This window comes from Mycteria americana, chromosome Z (genome assembly GCF_035582795.1).
Source record: "Mycteria americana isolate JAX WOST 10 ecotype Jacksonville Zoo and Gardens chromosome Z, USCA_MyAme_1.0, whole genome shotgun sequence".
NCBI lineage: Eukaryota > Metazoa > Chordata > Aves > Ciconiiformes > Ciconiidae > Mycteria > Mycteria americana.
This window is the reverse complement of record NC_134396.1, coordinates 42018796-42037154: the sequence shown is the minus strand read 5'-3', so window position 1 is coordinate 42037154 and position 18359 is coordinate 42018796. Positions and strand designations below refer to the sequence as shown.

Genomic DNA, 18359 nt, shown 5'->3' with positions numbered 1-18359 from the left:
TTACAGTGTGCTATACTGATAGTTGTAATTGAAGTAAATTCAATTTTGGAAAGAATCGGGATTTTGAAAAGGTATGTTCTTAAAATTTTGAGCATCCATCCTGTTGGTATAGGGTTCAAGAACTAAAATCTCCCAGACTTGTAATGTAAACTGAGTGAGTAGAAGTTGTGGCAAGTCATAACTCTAAAGCTCATCAGGTACTTCTACTATTTTAAAGAAAATTAAAAGGCACATTCGCCTTAAGGACACATTTGCCATAAGGACACACTTGCTGAGGACTGAGATCTGTTATCTTTGAAAATTACTGAGAAACTACATTGTTTGTAACTACACAACCACTTCGTAGACTACTTGAACAAGTGGGACTGGATTCTGCGCTCATGCTATCGTGGGGCAGGACCAGCAAAAAGCACAGGCTAAATCCCTGTGTAATATTATAAACTTGATATATTAAGCTTTGCTGTGTTGCACTAATTATAATGCCTAGACTTCTTGGTTTCATGATACTAATTAACCAGTTCTCCAAGCACACGGGATTAAAACATTGCTGAGAAGTGGTGACAAAACCAAAGGCAGGGCCAGGCTGTAGGAGCAGGCCTGCAGCTGGGAGAGGTACGTGGTTTGATCCATAGGCTGCTGCCCGGGAGCCTGTAGAAACAAGGGTCAGGATTAATCTGTACCAGAACCGCACGCTAGTGCAAGTTACTTCCTTGGGTCATAGTGGCCAGGTCGTCATGTATCCTAATACACTTATACTTCTGTAAGATGCACATGTTGAGGAGAAACCTTTTCACTTCTGTGTTTGGCAAAAACATTAACACAATGAATGAATCTTTCATAAAAACAAGTAAAACAAAGTGGCATTACCGAGAGTGGCATTTAACAAATCATACCAGCTGTTGGCAGCTAGCTGCTCAGCCTGTGCTTCTCAGCAGTCACAGCAAGCCTAAAAATTGAACACTTTCCGTGCTGCTGTGCTGGGGTGCTGGGTGCCACCTGTCCTCCGCAGGGCAGTGCTCCTCGGGATGAGCACAGAGCCCTTTTATTTCACGACTCAACACAGCTACGTGTTGCAAGCTTAGAGAAACTATGGTGCTACATACCCCTGCTACTGGGTTATGAAGGTAGCATCTCCCCACACCTTCCCTGGGGATTCACAGAGGAACCCTGTACTTAGGCTTCCTTTCTGCAGCAGGAGTTCAAACATTGCCAGTGGACCCCACTTCTAGTCTGGAAGAAAAGTCCTTTCTGAGTATTTCTAGGAGTTGCTTTACAAACAAACAGCTGAAGGAGACATTAGATCTTGCCTTTGCTTTTTTCACCAAAAAAATCACCATTAAAGGTGGAAAAAAAAATGTACTTTCTTAATTTATGTTTGCCCATAAAACTCAAGAATCCTATTTTACACTGCTCTCAGGAAAAAAAGAATCTGTTTCAGATGATGAAACTTTGAGGGGCTGTGTCGGACAAAAGCTATTTTTATGGCATGTTTTTCATACTTGATATCTACTGTATTTTTGCAAATAAATATTAGACCTAAGGGATGAATTTCTCAGCACAGCTCCATTGATTTGAATAGGGCTATGCCGGTTTATGCCCACTGGGGATTAGCCTAACCAAAAGCTTTGTAAGCTTTTTAAAGTTAAAGGCACAGGCTTGTTCCGTGTTCAGATGCTGAAGGAACGGGAGAATTATGAGCACAGATTAATGTAAACTACAACTTTAAATGCTAAACTACAGAATATTTTGCGGGCTTAAAGACTAATTGTAAAAATCCACCACATTCGTTGGGAAAGCCAGAAAATTTCAGCTTTACACAAGCTGTACAGCTATATACATAACGTAGAGCTGTGTACCTATGTATATATTCCGCAGTTATTCAGTAGGTGGCAGTTAAAAGCCTCGATGAGCCTTGCCGTCGCCATTTAGGCAGCAGCACCAGCGGAGGCTGGAGCCAGCCCACCGTAGAAGCGGAGCGAAAGCGAGAGGCTGCGATCAAGCCCACGAAGGCATTCGCCGGGGCGCAGGCGGCGGGGAGAGGGCGGGAGCGGAGCGGAGCGGAGCGGAGCGGGGCCGCCGCAGCGCCGGGCCGCCGAGCACACGGCGGGCAGCGGCCGCCGCCGGGCGCCCGGGCAGGCAGCGGCGCCGGAGGTGCAGCCCCCCGGGTGAGCCAGGGACTCCCTTCTGGTGCAGGAAACCCCGGCGGAGAGCGTGCACGGCTGGTGCGATGACAGGCAGAAACTGAAGAGCACTTGGAGCTTTCTCTTCCTACACAGGTAAAATTTTTCTTCCCCTTGTTTTTCCACCTTGTCTGCACTGTTTTTTTTCTGCGTACAGCTTTGCATTGGGATTAGAGGGCTTTATTTCCCTTGGCCAAAATCCACAGTCCTCACTCAGGCAAAATTTCCACTGGAGTCAATAGAGTTTTGCGTGAGTTGACGGCTGCACGATTTGATCTAAGCGTACATCTTATGTGGAGAACGTGGCATGCTATAAGCTGGGGCTGACAAGGAAGCCAGAAGCTGGTCACATGCATACTGGCCAGTTAAACAACATCATTTTTCTGTGTGCTGGGATGCTAGTAATGGCTTCATAACCTTTTTTTTTAAACTGTCTTTCATTAAAACTCTATGTGCTGGATTTTGCCCTAGTTCATACCACTGCCACTGCAGTGCTTTAAGGAGAGATTCTTTTTTTTTTAAAATGAAAGCTACATTTTAACTTATGTGACGAAAGAATACAAAAATGTTGAGTCTGAATAAATTAGCACCAGTTGTTGCTTTCTTTGAAACAAATACAACTTTGCAGCATTCCACTGACAGGTGGACAATATTTTATTTCTTCAGTAGATTGTGCCTCTCTCAGTTGAATGAAAGAAAATAAATCATGAAAGGCAATTCTCAAGCGTCCGTGAGTGATGTGAATTCAGAGTTGATAATACTTCCTCTCTTGCTGTCTTCCCCATGAAATGTGGGATGCTCTGTATGCTGCAGCACTCAGTCACAGCTGGGTGAGCCCAGAATGGAGCAGCAAGATTTGGTGTATTTTATTTTTAAAGCAATTTCTAAATGTCTTGTTTTCATGAGTACCTAGTCATACATGAATACATATATGCCTATTTATAAATGCACTCAGGTGTAGGTACGTAAGGTGTGCATCCCCATACCTTTCCATGTAAACAAAGTTGTTGCAACTGATTGCTGTTATACCTTTGTCAGGATTCACAGTTTACTGTATGTAGACTGTTTGCAGGTCTCACAATTTTTAACTCTGGGTCAGAGGGCTATTTTGGCGGCTCCTGCCACCCCCCTTTTACTTTTCTGACTGATGGACTTCACTTTTGTTCTGGGGCTGCCCCCGGGGTCCAGCTGTGCTTACTAAATGCAGTAATGCCTAATTCTTGCAGAATGGCATCCATGCGATTGTTCAGGGACTGTGAAATGTAGTATCCCTCCAGCTTTCATGCTCTCTCTCACACTGCACACCACATTTCTGAGGTTCTCGCATGAAGAATTGTCCAAACATGGAACAGGTTCAAATACACAGCTGCAAATCAATGGCCCCATAGGACTGGGGGAATTATTGCGAGGTACAGCTATTCATCTTCACCCCTGGGAAGAGAGAAGAAGGAATGGGTATAAATGGGCTGTGAATACACTTAGGATGGAAGGTCTCAAAGCATTAGAGCAGCAAGGTTCTGAAACTACCTTCTCGTTGAAGTAATAGAAAGAAAAGGCTCTAAATGCTTTTCAGTTTGAACTTGATGGAAGGGATTATGTGAAATGGTTGCCTGCAATGGCAAAGAATTGGATTTCATAATCCAGAAGATCTCTTTCAGTACTGAATACCATTCTTACTTTTCACTGGAAGTTGCCTGCATTAGAAAGTCTCTTTGCAAATGGGTCAAGGTCTTTGGAAACACAGTCTTCCACATATCTCACGTCAGAGCCAAATGAAAACATATTTCTCTCCTAGGTTGTGCTGCACTGCTGTTTACACCCCTATGGCCAAACAGCAGACACATAAGCCCTGATGGTCATCAGGCTGAATAATATCCCCTTCTCACAGTGCAGAGCAGAGCTCTTTGGAAGATGGAGTTCAGAGGCATGGCTTCTTCTGGCCAAGTGGTCAAGATTATATTACACTAGCACTGCAGTCTCTGTAGTACCAACAAAAATAGTGGATAATGCATATAAATTGATAATGCTGTTTCTGAAGCTGTTACTAGTGCTGGTTCTAGTTTCCTTTGAGGATCAACCGATAACTTTCTTTTGTGCTAACCAAGACACCTGCCCGTGTAAAGATCCCACCATCGTGTGTGAAAAAGCAGAGACTCACACTTTCATTGTGACAGAATGTGTGTTATTGCCTCAAACTTAGTTTATTTTAAAAACCTGCAATAAACAGTATTCTGGTTCAAAGATGCTCCTACAGAATGACCACATTCAATTCCATATTCCCTTTTCCTCTACTTGTTTCTCTTTATAACCTGATCCTTTTCTTGCTTTTTTATGGTTTTGATTTAGGTACTACATTGGATTGCTTTCAATTCGCAGTGTACCTCAGTAACTATTTTGTAATATATAATAAGCTGCATTTGAATGTTCCAGCTTCCACACTGCGTGCGAGTCTCAGGCCATTTGTACACTTAAAATGAAACTATTCACTGTGGGAGATTTGGTTTGGTATGTAGGGCTGATACCATATGTTTGTTACTTTCCCCTTAATACTTTGTATTATTACGCCTAACTGAGAAATTATCAGTATTACATACAAGAAGAAAAATTGCAGTTTTGTGAAACATGAATACATAATATTAGCAATATTACTTTCTCTTTTAAATGATCAATTTCCTTACATGTACCAGGAAAAAAAAAAATTGGAAAATTTTTTCCTTTTGTTATTTTTTACTGTCCACCCACACAAAGGTTTTTAAGTATCAATGAACAGATACTTTCACTGCATACTTATAGTTGCACTAAAATTAAAATGTGCATTAAATTATCTTATCTTACTGCTGGAAAGGCAGTGGAAAAGACCCACCAAGTGACAAGGCAACTGTATGTATGAATTGAAACAGAACATGCTTTATTTTGCCTTTTTGAGAAAACAAATATTGATTTGTTTTCAACCACAAAATATTGATTACTCTGTAATTCTTAAAATGAGTATCAAAGGAAGACAAGAGCAAAATGTCAAAAAGGGCGTGTCAAATCTGTGACAAATACACTTTTCCACTCACATTGAGGTCAGGAGAACCTCCTCTCGAGCCAATAAATTTGAGTTGAATGTTAGACTTCTGTATCTGAGATGAAAATCAGTCTCTGATTTCTCTCACTGTGCAGGCCTGCAGTACGCCATGGCAGCAAAATGCAATCCCCCTCACCCAGACTGAAGGTAATGGAACTGGTTTTATTTGAATCTGAATAAGGGTCAGTGAAGTTATGACAGCCTTTTAACATTCTCATTTAAAATATGTATGTAGTAAAGCAGCCATATGAAAACAGCAAATCCATTCCTGGACTGCAGATGTTTCCTTCCCAAAATGCCCAGTAGTTCTGACCTAAAATTAATGTGAAGCTAAGAAAAGAAGACTTACCCTTTTATTTATTTTTATTTATTTTTATATTCTCCCCCCAAAATCTAGACTGACGGCTTTTATCTGTTCTGAAAAAGTTAGTAATTTAAATAATCAAATATTAGCTACCATCAATAGCTAAAAGATTGCTGTAAACCCAAATAAAAAACATTACAGTTTTCCGAGTTTGTTCACTCAAACATTAAAATGCTACCATGTGTTACTGAGAAAGTATTTTTTAATCTTTAGAATATAGTTTTTATAATTTCGTCTACAAGGAAAAGAAACATGAATTGAGAATAAACTACTCTAAAGGCTAAACCTACTTTCCTTACTTCAGAGTAGAACGTACTGAAAGCTGGGGCAGTGGTGAAGATTAGTATGAAATTGCTTTTCTGTTTAAAAATTTTTTTTAAATTTCAGTAAGTAAAGTATTCATTTTTGTGAAAGTCCCGAGATGCAGATTTGCAAACTAATTCTTAAAGAAAATACACTTTAGAGTAAAAAGAAAAATAAATAAAATTTCCCCCCCAAATCAGCTTATGATAAATTGCATATCATAGACAGCAAATAGCTTCTTCTGAACATTTGGAAACTCCTGTCAGAAAGCTGTCATTCCTGCATCATACCCCACAGTTATACTTTAATTGCTGGTTTTCAACCCTTTCTGATTTGCAGACAATTTTCAGTGGAAGCACAGGTTTCTTACTAGTGCCTGGAAGCATATTGACGATGGGATTGCATTGCTTAATTACTTGTCAGGGATCCTTCTGGGTCCTGAAACCCACTGCATTAAACTATTCATAAGTTATTGCCCAGCGAACCAGTTGCAAAATGTATTATATTGGCTGGCAGGGTTTTTGGAGGACTTACCATGCACAGCTAGGACAGCAAGACAGGTGCTGATATTCTCAGCTTAAGCCACGTTGTTTTGAATGGGGTATTATTTGGGCAGTGGAAGAGTATCAGAAGTGTTCCAGTGGTCAGGATTGCAATCTAACTATCCTTTCCAGCCCAGCAAGGAAAAGTAATAATAGGAGTTATATTCATAAGAATAAGTCAGAACCCTTAACTTTTAACAATTCTGCTTCTGTAGAAGACTTGCACAAATAGTCTCAAATGAACATTAAGGAATTGAGGACTACATTGGAAAGGCAAAAGGGACACTGGTCTTTGTACAGTTTCTTCTGCTGAATTGAAACCAGTCTTCCACAGACGCATGGTTCTTCTCTGAATACACACATTTATATGGAACTAGCTTGTTGCCTATGCTGGGATTTTTATCATGAATCTAGCAATATATGGAATTTAACATACAAAGCCTCTAGAGCCAAATTATTAGTTAGGAAATTTTCCTTTCTTGGTTTGGGTTTTTTTAGTGTTTTGTGTGTTTCTAACTTTCTTCATTCAGGAAAACTTAAAAGCCACACCTTTTTCCATAAGATGCAGGATAAAATGTCACCTATTTTGGCTAGTAGGCATCTGGAGAAGCAGTTCACTACAACATGTAAAGTCATAGCTAATTGCCAAAAAGAATGTTCTGCTATTAAAAAACAGAGGGGCTGAAAGGTCAGACTGAGTCTCTGATCCTGCATTTATATGAGTGAAAAATTCCTGTTAATAACCCTATTGCTCTACTGAATGGCATAATGTCCTACATGTTGAAAGGTGAACATACAACATCGTAAGTTGATCTTTCCGTCTTTACTCAGGTAAATTAAATCTATTGAAAACTGAGCAAAAACTATAGTATTTGTTCTGTTAAGCTGGGGAGAAAACTCCAAAAAATCAGTCCCTTGGGGAGTTGAATACAGTGCTGTTACCTTGACATTTTTATTTCTATGTGCGAGTTCACGAATACCTAACTACACATACGCAAAGGCTTCTGAGTTGTTTCCTATTGAGTTTTGACCCTAAGCACTTAGAAGGTTAAGACACTGGTTTACCAAAATGCTTGAACAGATAGATAAATATGAGACTAGCTCCATTTAAGTCAATAAAGTATCTAACATGCCTAAAGCAAAGCTTGAATTTAAACAGAAACTGAGTCATGAAATTCTCCTTTTTTAATTTTAAGATTAGCCAATCCACTAAACAGGAAGTGACAACCAGTAGGACACCCATCCACCCTGGGTAAACTTAGCATATTATTGCTATTTCTTTATGAAAGGAAGTTTTTTTCATGTGGTAGGTATCTTCAATGATGCTGAATCTTGTTTTATGGTAAAGGTTCATTAGTACATACCTGTTACTCAAAGGTTAGTTCTGAAAGCTCTTGGGCAAACAGAGCAAATCATGTAAATGTACTCCTAATTCTAAAGCTCTTTGCTGGATCAGGTCCAGCTCCTTCTGCATTTTCTGCACATGAACCCTCAGCAGAGAAGGGAATCAACAGACCCTTCTGCATCGTTCATTCTTCCATCCTGCCTTCTTCTTCAACAAGCAATGCCACTTTGGTTAAACCTAGTTTCAGAAACCCATGATACCTATTGCCCCTGTAGAAAACTCATGTAATTCTTTCCCCTTTCTTTTTCCAGTTCTTTCTTGCCTAGTGAAACTATTTCTGCTGCAATCTCTACTGGCTGTATCTTAGCCCAAGAGCTAGTAAAGATTTTTCTACTATGACAACTATGTGTCTGGGTTTTTTGTTTTACCAAGGGATCCATTTGATATCATAATTTATAGGGCTTCAAACAACTTTGAAATGACATTGTTTTGGGAATGAGATTTTCAACAACCGTGTGATGAAAATACAACAATTTGCTAAAGCAGAGCACAGCATCTGTGACCACAGAACAGTACAGGGGCTGGATTCTACCTCCTTTACCTACAGATGTTTTTAGGACAATATTCTACTTCTGTAAATACAGAACAAAACTTCAACAAGTTATTCTGAAAGACTCTTCTCCTTTCTGTTACTCTTCTATGTTAAGCCAGCGGTATGAAGGGAATCTGCAAAACCTCTCAGAGAACCTCTCTGGAAGAACTTCCTAAAATTGATATCCTGGCTTGATACCTAGACTGTATCTGTAGCGTAGCATACACATTTGTAATGCAGTGAACAATCTGTCCCAAAATGCAAGAAACACTTTAGCCAACATTGAAAAAATGGAGGAATTTTTATTTTTCTTCCCTTTTTCTTTTTTAGATATTTGAAAGCAAATGCTACAATCACCTAGGCCAAACTTCCCCAAAGCACACACTGTGTTTGCTGGCATTTGCTGGCAGGGCAGTTTTGGCTCTCTGCTCTGACTCAGTCCCATCCAGTTTTGTACAGACTGAGCCACTACTTTCATTTCAGTTAGAAAATCCTAAATGATGAATTTTCTATGCAAATTCAAGCAATTCAAACATTGTAGAGAGTCTACCTCTAAAACGGAAACTGTTCAGTTGAAACAAACTGAATTTGTAGTTTGAATTTGTGCTTCCTACGAATATGTTGAATAAGAAGGACGTCTGATTTTGTCTCTTACTCTCAGAAGATCAAGTAAATATTACAAGAACAGGGTGTCAGAGAAAAACAGCAGGTTTATGACAGGTAACTGTATTTATTTTTTGTTTCCATAGAAGATGCCATTTTCTCTGTAACTCAGTCTGGTCTGCTTCCTTCTGGCTGATGATATAAAATATTAAGTTGGCATTGCTTTTTTATCAAACTGTAGTTGAGAACAACTCTCTCATTTTCCGCTATGGCCTATTATGCTATCCAATTTTTGTATTGACTCTGAAAATAAATCTGGAACTCCAAAAGCCTCTGTTCATTCAGGTCTTTTTTTGGCCACACTCGGTAACTTCTACACAGATCTTAAAGTTAGATTACTACGTTGCTTTCAGTGTCCGATAGTTGAATGCTGTTTGGCCAATGTGACTTGTTACATTGAAAAATTCCCATGTCATTTCTAACTGCTGCATCTACATTGACCTGCCAAAAATCGCTGATTTTCTTAATCTTTCCTCCACTGTAAACAGCCTTTATAGCATGAGTGCTATATATGCAGACTTTAGAAACAATGTTCAATTAGACCACAATTAAGACCAGATTAAAAAAACAGATGACAAGGATGGACACAATTTAAGCACTTTCTTAAGGACTTTGCTGAACTGGGACCTACATGTCCCATGACCAGAGCCTATCTCCCCTTTCATTATTACAGTACTTTACAAGACATGAACTCAGCTTTCCTTCAGTAAACCAGTACGTTAGTGCCTGGCCATTCAGTGCTGGAAATCTTGAAGTAGACTTAATCTTCACTGATAGTGCAATATTGCCATCATTTTGAAATACCATTCTTCACCATCCTCCAGTCTTAGTTGAAATCACTGGGCAAGATTCAGTGATGAATTGCATAAACTTTGGTCTTGGAGGGACTCCTATCGTGAGCTTTTACACGAATGCAAAAACCAAGCTATTACTATGAAACAACAGCAAAACTGGTGCTGAAGTCTGAGAAGTTTCTGGAAGCAACTAATTCAACTAATTATCAGCATTTCAGCAGCAGCAGCATAATCACCTTTCCTAAAGCAATGAGATGCTTTTTGGAGAGTTATCATTAGATGGAACAGCTGTAGGCAAAGAGTTCTTTTTAGGAATAAACCAAGATACTTTGTTCAAACTGCACTGGAGACAGTGAAAAAACCCAGAGAAATCTTAGGTCAAATGGCTTAATGATCTCTGGGACTGCATAAATGCCTTGAGCAAAATACAGTCAATTGCTATCTTCGTATCCCACTTCACACTATTTCGTGAAAGACTTTTTTGCATTTCAGGACTTCCTGTTTTTTTTGTAGGGAGAAGGTATGATCAAAAATATCTGACACACCTCCCTATATTTTTGGCTTGTAAAGGAATCTGAAAAGTTATAACAATTATGAACAAATAATATTTAGACTAATGTTCCCATTATCCAACAATATCTGGATAATATCTGCTAACAAAAGTATCAGAGACTTAAATTCAAGTGCAAGGAAGTCACCAATATATAGATAAACATTTTGAAAACAAGGCATGATGTCACAATAACCTATCAAACTGAAATTTTGATATGGCAAAGCAAATTCAGGAAGCAATTTTACTCTAAATGCATCAAATAATTTTAATTACCGTCATTAATACTGTCAATCCATGCATAGCTACTCACGTTGATGTAACTTGGCCAGTCATCCTCCTAATCAAAGCAAAAAGAAGAGGTATTTTGAATGAATACTGATCTCTGGCCAAGGCTTTGCTCAAATATCAATGACACAGGCATTAACAGTATGAAAACATTCTCCTAGGTTAACAAAGATGGCAAGAACAACACCTGTGTAAGAGCCAGAGCTGACATAAATCAAAAGTGCTACAGCATTCATGCACTGAAGAAGTCACAATTTACACTAGCTGATCATCAAGAAGCAGGCTTTCAAAGAACATTTTGTTCAGCATGAGAGTAAAAAAAGTGCTTTCCACCTCATGTTGCAAGAAAAAGCTTTTAGCTGTTATCATTTGGCTTCAAACATGTCCAGCTTTCCATTGATTTGAAAAGACCAAAGCAAAGCAACCAAAGAAAAAGAAAGAAAAAGAATGAAAAAGCAAGTCTTGTAGTAAAAGATGAAGAGACTGGTAGTAGGAAAATCCCCATTCTTTAAGTCCATGTTCAGTGGCAGATACGGTGAAAATACTCCCTGAGAAATGCCTGTTTATTTACGTAATGGACAAGTAAAAATTCCTTGCAGAGCTCTCTTTCCCTCTTGTAAGTCATGTAAGTGATGGGTACCTTTTTCACCTTTGATGTGGTGAAATGGCCATTAACCTTACAACCATGCTGAAATCCATCTTATCTATAACTACATTTGGTATTATTCTTCACCTTGCACCTTGTATCTTTGCATAGTGGTATCATCATGGATAGCCTGATGGACTGTACTTTAAATTGATACAAGCTTTTGAACTAAATGCATTGCTTGTACTTTATTGGATTTTCATCATAACAATGACAATATAAAGAGAGACATCTCTTTAGACTTTAAAAAAAATAAAAATCAGTGACTAACATGAGATAATTTTACCTGAGGAAAAAGAGCTTTCAGGAAATTAATACACAACATCTGACAACTGCTGTATTGCATATCAGACTGACATCTCAGTAGAACATCATAAAACCTCAAGAACTGTATCAGTTAAGATGCAATCAAAGCCTCTGACTCCAGACAGCAAAGGTAGTATCAGGCTGTTTTATAAAATGAATGCTACCCTAAAAGAGGCCATCTAGCCAAACAATTTCAAAGAAATTTGCACCTGTGACATTTCATGGAAGTCTAACAATGCAAACACGAGGAACATCTTTTGCAACAAAACCAAAACCGTGGAAAGACTGGAGAGTGAGAAATTTTTTCTACACCTACATTCAAGTACAAACTGGAAGGGGTCACCAGCTGTGAGATTCTAATCTCATCTTACTCTAAGGGTAAGTATTCAGTAGATTAATTTTCAGCAGTTATTTTTCAGCCTCCCTGTACCTTTTGCCCATTATTGCATTTGTTATTCATGGCTTAAATACAAACGTAAGAGGCAAGTCATAAATACAATTGATAGAAAGTTAGACCATAAAAACCAATTAAAGATAGGAGATAACTACAGAGATCCAGTGGCTAAATACAGGATCAGTGATATCGATTTAGTAAATGCTAACACACCCACATGTAATTAGTCGCCCAAAGAACATTAAGAGTTTGAACTATCAAGTACATAAGCTGTAATGCAAGGTACTTTGTTTAAACATGTTTATATACATATTTTTGTTATTATTATATAACAAAATAACAGATTTTATATCAAACCGATTCAGTCCTTAAACTGTATCCTCCTGTCAGAACAACCCTTCAGTTCTTTTACCTGGCATGTCAGAAGCAGCTGGGGAAAGAATGCAGAGCAACATGAGGGTCTGTAGTTGAGTTTGAAGTGGAGCAGCCTTTTGTCCCAGTGAATAGCCTGTCGAGCTCACCTGCAGCAGCTGAGCTACAGCAACTCGAGCCTTGTGCTAACAGAGCATCTGCAGAAAACAGAGCTAAGTCAGCAGAGGTATATGGAGGCTCACTTGCTGATCTTTGCAACCAAACAATTAAAAAATGAAGGGTATGGATGTATGTTATGAAAAGTACTTTGCCTTTTTAAGTGAGAATAGTTTTGTTATACCTCACACTTCAGAAGAGGAGAGTAAATTTTCACTGATGTAGTGTTTGAAAGTAGCAAAGGAAGCAAATTAGGCTTTATTATACACAAACTCCAGAAAAAGTCAGTTCTAAATTATGAAACAGACAGGCTCTCAAAGTATGAATCAGAGAGGATATTGTACATCTGAGAAGTCAGACTTCTTTCAAGTTAATTTTTCCATACCCACGTTGGCCAGAATATTGAAAGCTGATGAAACAATGTGGTACTTTATTTTGTCCTGTTGTGTGTTTTAGTTAATGTGTTTTAAGACAAAGAAAAATCAATACACTCATAGGGCGGTATGAAAAGCATTAACAAATGCGCAATTGGGTGCAAGTGCACCACAGTCACACAGAATGATTTTCACTACAGGAGAATCTCTGACCAGATCCACACAGAGAGTACAACCACATAGTAAAAATTATTTAGGGAATTCTTTCTCCGGTGCAATTAAAAAGCCTTGCATGAGCTTCGTGTTTTGTTTGCTCCCAGCTCCTGAGCAGGACAAAAAATAAAATAATCTGTGTTTTTTATCTTGGTAAAACTGAGGATCTTTAGGACTAACAGATCTGCATGTGGGACAAACTAAACAGCAACTGAGGTTCCTGCTCCTTTGCAGCAACCCCGGCTGGGGAGCAGCTCTGTGGAGCAGGCACTGGGGCCGTGGTGGGCAGTGAGCGGGCATGGCCGGCGGTGGCCCTGGGTGCACGAAGGCCCGGCGTGTGCTGGGCTGTAGGCACAGGGCCATGGCCAGTCGGTCGAGGGAGGGGTAACCCCCCTCGGCTCAGCACTCGTGAGACAACAGCTATGTAGTTTGTCCGGTTTTGGCACCCCGGGTAGAGGACGCACATCAATAAACTGGCGCAAGTTCAGAGCGGGGCACCGAGGTGTCCAGGGCTGCAGCACTGTCCTGCCCTGCAGGCTGAGGGACCAGGGCTGGTTCAGCCTGGGGAAGGCACCGTTCAGGCGGTACCAAGCAGCAGCCTCCCCCCCCCCAAACCTACAGGGGGGCCACCAAGAAGATAGAGTCAAACTTTTCACAGCAATGGATGGTGGGAGGAGGAGAGTCAACAGGTATGAGCTGAAACACAGGTAGTTCAGACGAGATATAAGGGGGAAACAATGACACTGAGGGTAATTTAGCAGTGGGGCAGGTTGCCCAGAGAAGCTGTGGGAAATGTTGGAGGTTTTCAGACCCTGACAGGACAGAACAGTCTTGTCTGGTCTCATGGCTGACCTGCTGTGACCAGGAGGCTGGACCAGAGACCTCCTCAGGTCCCTTCCAGCCTGAATTATCCTGTGATTCTATGGTCATTTCTAAAGACAGTCTGCAAAATCTCCCTAGGCAATCGGTGTGCTCTTCTTACCACTGTACAGTTTTTCTATTGTCTAATGTGAATCTCTTCTACAATGTAAGCCCATTAATTGCAGTTTTTTCCACTACAGATATACGCTCTCCCTCTTTACAATAACTTACTATGTATTTGAGGACTGTTACCATGCCATTTCGGGTTCCCGTAGAAGCTTTTCAGATGCTTAATACCTCATGCCATTAGGTGCCACATTTCAGTTTTTTCTAACTTTTGGGCAACCATACGTGCCAGTTTACTTGGAGATTTCTGAGTATGCTTAAAGCATGAAGTTTATAGCAGGAGTACACTCAGCTAGCTTTTAAAATTTTGTTTCTCTACTCTGTATTTCAGTTATTTTCATGGTAAAAATTTTCATAGTGCATTTTTTCTCATCATCCCATAGTTCCTAGGCTATGTATTATCTGATTGTCCAATGCTTAAGCTGCTTCTGAGGTGAAATAGCCATGTTTTTCTCTCTTGCCTTTTTGCTCACAAAAATTATTAGAATATAGTTCTTATGGTAGCTCATTCTCTGCAGTCACCCATGACTCTAAGCTCTACAACTGTTCTGTATTTGCATGTTTGCAGCTCTTACATACAAGTTTGTTAGTGGAACAGCGTCCTGCTAGCTTCCTCTGTTCTCATTTCTTACTAGCTACTTTGGTTTTGTTTGTTTTCTCAACACCGTGAGCTGCTCGCCCATTTTCCTTGTTCCTCAGAGGGTTTTCCCTCTTATATAAACACATACACCAGTGTTTTCTGAGACTACTCTTCTTTCCATTCCTTGTATTCTGCTGTCAGAGAGAAACAATTTTGCTTCAGTGCCTCAGGATCAACACCCTTATTTATCAATCTTTCCTATATTTAAACAGGTCTCTGAGAGTGACAATGACTGCAGCGTAGGAGAGATGGAAGGGGTGAAGCTGCCTTTTGCCTGAAGCCAGGCTGGGTAGGAAGAGCTGTCACAGCTCTCCACTTTGCCTCAGGATCAGCATCCCCAGTTGCAGGGGTTATTCTGCCTACGGTGTGGCAGATGAGGAAGTACAACTCCTTCATCCAACACATTATGTAAAGACAGATGTTTTCAGCTTACTCAGGCATTAGAATTAGGACAGAGTAGGATGCTCTGGACAAGAAGGATAACAAAATCAGGGTATGCTTGAACAGCAAAATGAAGACATTAGTGCAGCATGGGTAGCCATAGCTTTAGTCTAACTGGCACAGGCAGCAACAGCATCAAAGATGCAGAAGCACAAAATTCAGCGTGGGCTGGCAAGTGGGATAAGGTCATGGGTGCTCCATGGACATCCATACCTCTACAGATCACTGCTATTCTCCCCGTGCTAGACAGGTAAAGGGTAACTTAAAACCCTGCCCCCACAATGCAATCGCTCCTGCTGCTGCAGTGAAGAAACAACTTGAAGGATTTTCTTATTCAGTAAAAAATCCCTTTGGGTTGTTCTGGATTAACTGCTACCCAGGTAACATTGCAAGAGGCAAATTCAATAACCTTGCACTGTTAGGGCACTTGGACAAGATTCCCTATTAAATCAGCCCATTTTCTTAAGAACAAATAAAAGTGCCGCAAATTTTGCAGTTTGTTCCACATGTACTTTTTATATATCTAGCTTTGGTCTGAAAAGTAGCAATATCCTAGACTCTTTTCAACTTTTAGGGTTCAATTTTCCAGTGTTTATTTGCTTAAATCTCACTAAATATAAAAAGAGACTTGTCCGTGCCATGTACCTAATGAGCTGCTACTGATGGGAGAACAAATTAATCTTCACATTTATTTCAATGAATCCTAAAACAACTCCAGCTTTCAATCCTGTGAAAGCTTTACCATTTCTGTTATTTAATAATGATGACAATATTTGTGGTCCTACTGTTTAGGTAGGTCCTACTGTGGTCCAGGTTTGGTCAAGGGGAACCGACTTCAGGGATCACAGAGTTTTGTGACCTTTGACATATGGATTTGACAATCTTGACAATATAAGCCTCTTAAAATGTTGTGAAGATGCCTGCAAAACCGTTCTGATAAGTGTAACACATCTCCAGTCAAATATCATCTGCTATGAAATAAAGATTAGAATGAAAAGGCAGACTGAACATGAACAATCTCAGTTTACCAAAATGTACTCTTTGACCTGAAATGCAAGTGGAAAAACACATCAAAGTGGGGTACATGCTCCCAAAGAGTTGGAAACAAAGAATATGTGGTGCTATTCCTGACTAAGCTACAAATACATCTTAGACATCACTCAGGAGTGTTGTCCAGTTGTAGTGGAGACAAATTTCCTAACTACTGAAGGGACGGCATGTTTAGAGTAATTGACTGTCATACATGTGTATACCAGTGTGTTTCAGCAATGATTTGAGGAGGCTTGTTTTAGAGGCGGATGAGTAATTCAGTTTCTACAATGTGTTCGGGCCTTGGCCTTGCTGAAATACTATTTCCCAGATGCAGCTTTTTATTTCTGGGGATATTAGTCCAGTAGGAAGAATATTTAAAGTCACAATGTTAATTCAAAATAAGTCGTGAAGTGACGAAGATGGTCTTTTGTTACCAGTCCAGGCTGGATTGCAAATCCTAAATTTACTACTGAAATAAATAATTCTGTAACCCACTGCAAGTCTGCTTAAATTATTACAACTAGTATGCTATCACTTACATTACGTTAATTTCTCTTATTGGGAAAGATATCACAAAGTGCACTCTCCACATGTATCTGTGTTAATGTCTGTCTTCTTGTTTTTGTCATTTCCTTTCCTAGATTTTTCCCTCTAGCTGAGCAACAGACGCACCGAGAAACATGCCTGAGCAAAGCAACGATTACAGGGTTGTTGTGTTTGGAGCTGGAGGAGTGGGCAAAAGTTCTTTGGTCTTGAGATTTGTGAAGGGCACTTTCAGAGAGAGCTACATCCCTACCATTGAAGACACCTATCGTCAGGTGATCAGCTGTGATAAGAGCATATGCACTTTGCAGATAACTGACACTACAGGGAGCCATCAATTTCCAGCCATGCAACGTCTTTCTATTTCTAAAGGACATGCGTTCATTTTGGTTTACTCTATCACCAGCCGACAGTCCTTGGAGGAACTCAAACCAATCTATGAACAAATCTGTCAGATTAAAGGAGACATAGAAAGCATTCCAATAATGCTGGTGGGGAACAAAAATGATGAGAACCAAAATCGAGAGGTGGACAGCAGTGAAGGAGAAGCCATGGCTAAGAAGTGGAAATGTGCCTTCATGGAGACCTCTGCCAAGCTGAACCACAATGTGAAAGAGTTATTCCAAGAATTGCTAAACCTAGAGAAACGCAGGACTGTGAGTTTACAAATTGATGGCAAAAAAAGCAAGCAGCAGAAAAGGAAAGAGAAGCTGAAAGGCAAATGTGTGGTGATGTGAAATTGCACTGTCAGAAGTCAGTCATGCAGTCTCACCTGTTGACAATACCCATGTAAAACCTACAGACAGCAACCAACCATACAAGACCCTATTTATTAGTATCTGTTTTAAAACAAGTATTTGGAATTTGAAAAAAGGAGTTACTGTGGTTACCATGAAAAAAGCCAACAATTAAAAATCATGTACTCTAGCTATCAGCAAAAAAAATCAGGAAGTAAAAGAAAGATGGGCCAGTATGTCTAATTCTGTGGTTTACAGAAGAAAAGAAATTTCATCCTTAGCGTAACGTGGAAGATTTGAGAAGTCAACTTCATATTATTTACGTTTGCATATAACTGCAAGAGAAGGCAATGTGTGATGTTAGAAGAAAAACAAAGAAATGGCCATGAAGAAACCTAGAACGTATAAATGCATGCTGAGTGGCGTTATCACACCCTTTAGGAATGCTGTGGACAAACAATTCTGTGCCATTTTCATTACTGACTGGTGGGGCAGTGTGCATAGGGTAGTCTTGGATCTGCCAAGTAAATTAACTATTTCACACTAAAAGGAAGTGTGGGGGTAGCACAGTTAATGGGAACAGATATTCTCTCTACCCCCCCAGCATGAGATTTCTTTCTAGTGTGATGCAGTCTTTGAACTGAAGGATGAGGAAAAGGCAGCCGCTGTAGGAGAGATGGAGATGATCTCCTTTTCTGGACCCATCGCTTCAAGAATGACCTGTGCTTCCAGCCCAAATATATTTCATATATTAAGATAAGAGCAGTTGTTTGCCTGTGGAGAATGTCAGGTTGTATCAAAATGGTGTACATATACAAACAGGAAGC

At 39.8% G+C, this 18359-nt stretch overlaps 1 protein-coding gene across 2 annotated transcripts; it reads left to right on the top strand.

The window, feature by feature from the left end:
• Positions 1-2055: 2055 nt before the first annotated feature.
• Positions 2056-17925, top strand: DIRAS2 (DIRAS family GTPase 2). Of its 2 annotated transcripts, none has more exons than XM_075526828.1 (2): positions 2056-2276; positions 16894-17925. In XM_075526828.1, the coding sequence occupies exon 2, from the start codon at positions 16933-16935 to the stop codon at positions 17530-17532; it is 600 nt and encodes a 199-aa protein (XP_075382943.1). In that variant the 5' UTR covers positions 2056-2276; positions 16894-16932; the 3' UTR covers positions 17533-17925. The 2 variants fall into 2 exon arrangements, with proteins under 2 accessions (XP_075382943.1, XP_075382942.1); XM_075526827.1 differs by lacking the exon at positions 2056-2276 and adding an exon at positions 11923-12021.
• The last annotated feature ends 434 nt before the right edge of the window (positions 17926-18359 follow it).

Bases quoted from the DNA above. Each gene is read 5' to 3' on its own strand.
- DIRAS2 (XM_075526828.1), top strand. From the start codon at position 16,933: ATGCCTGAGCAAAGCAACGATTACAGGGTTGTTGTGTTTGGAGCTGGA.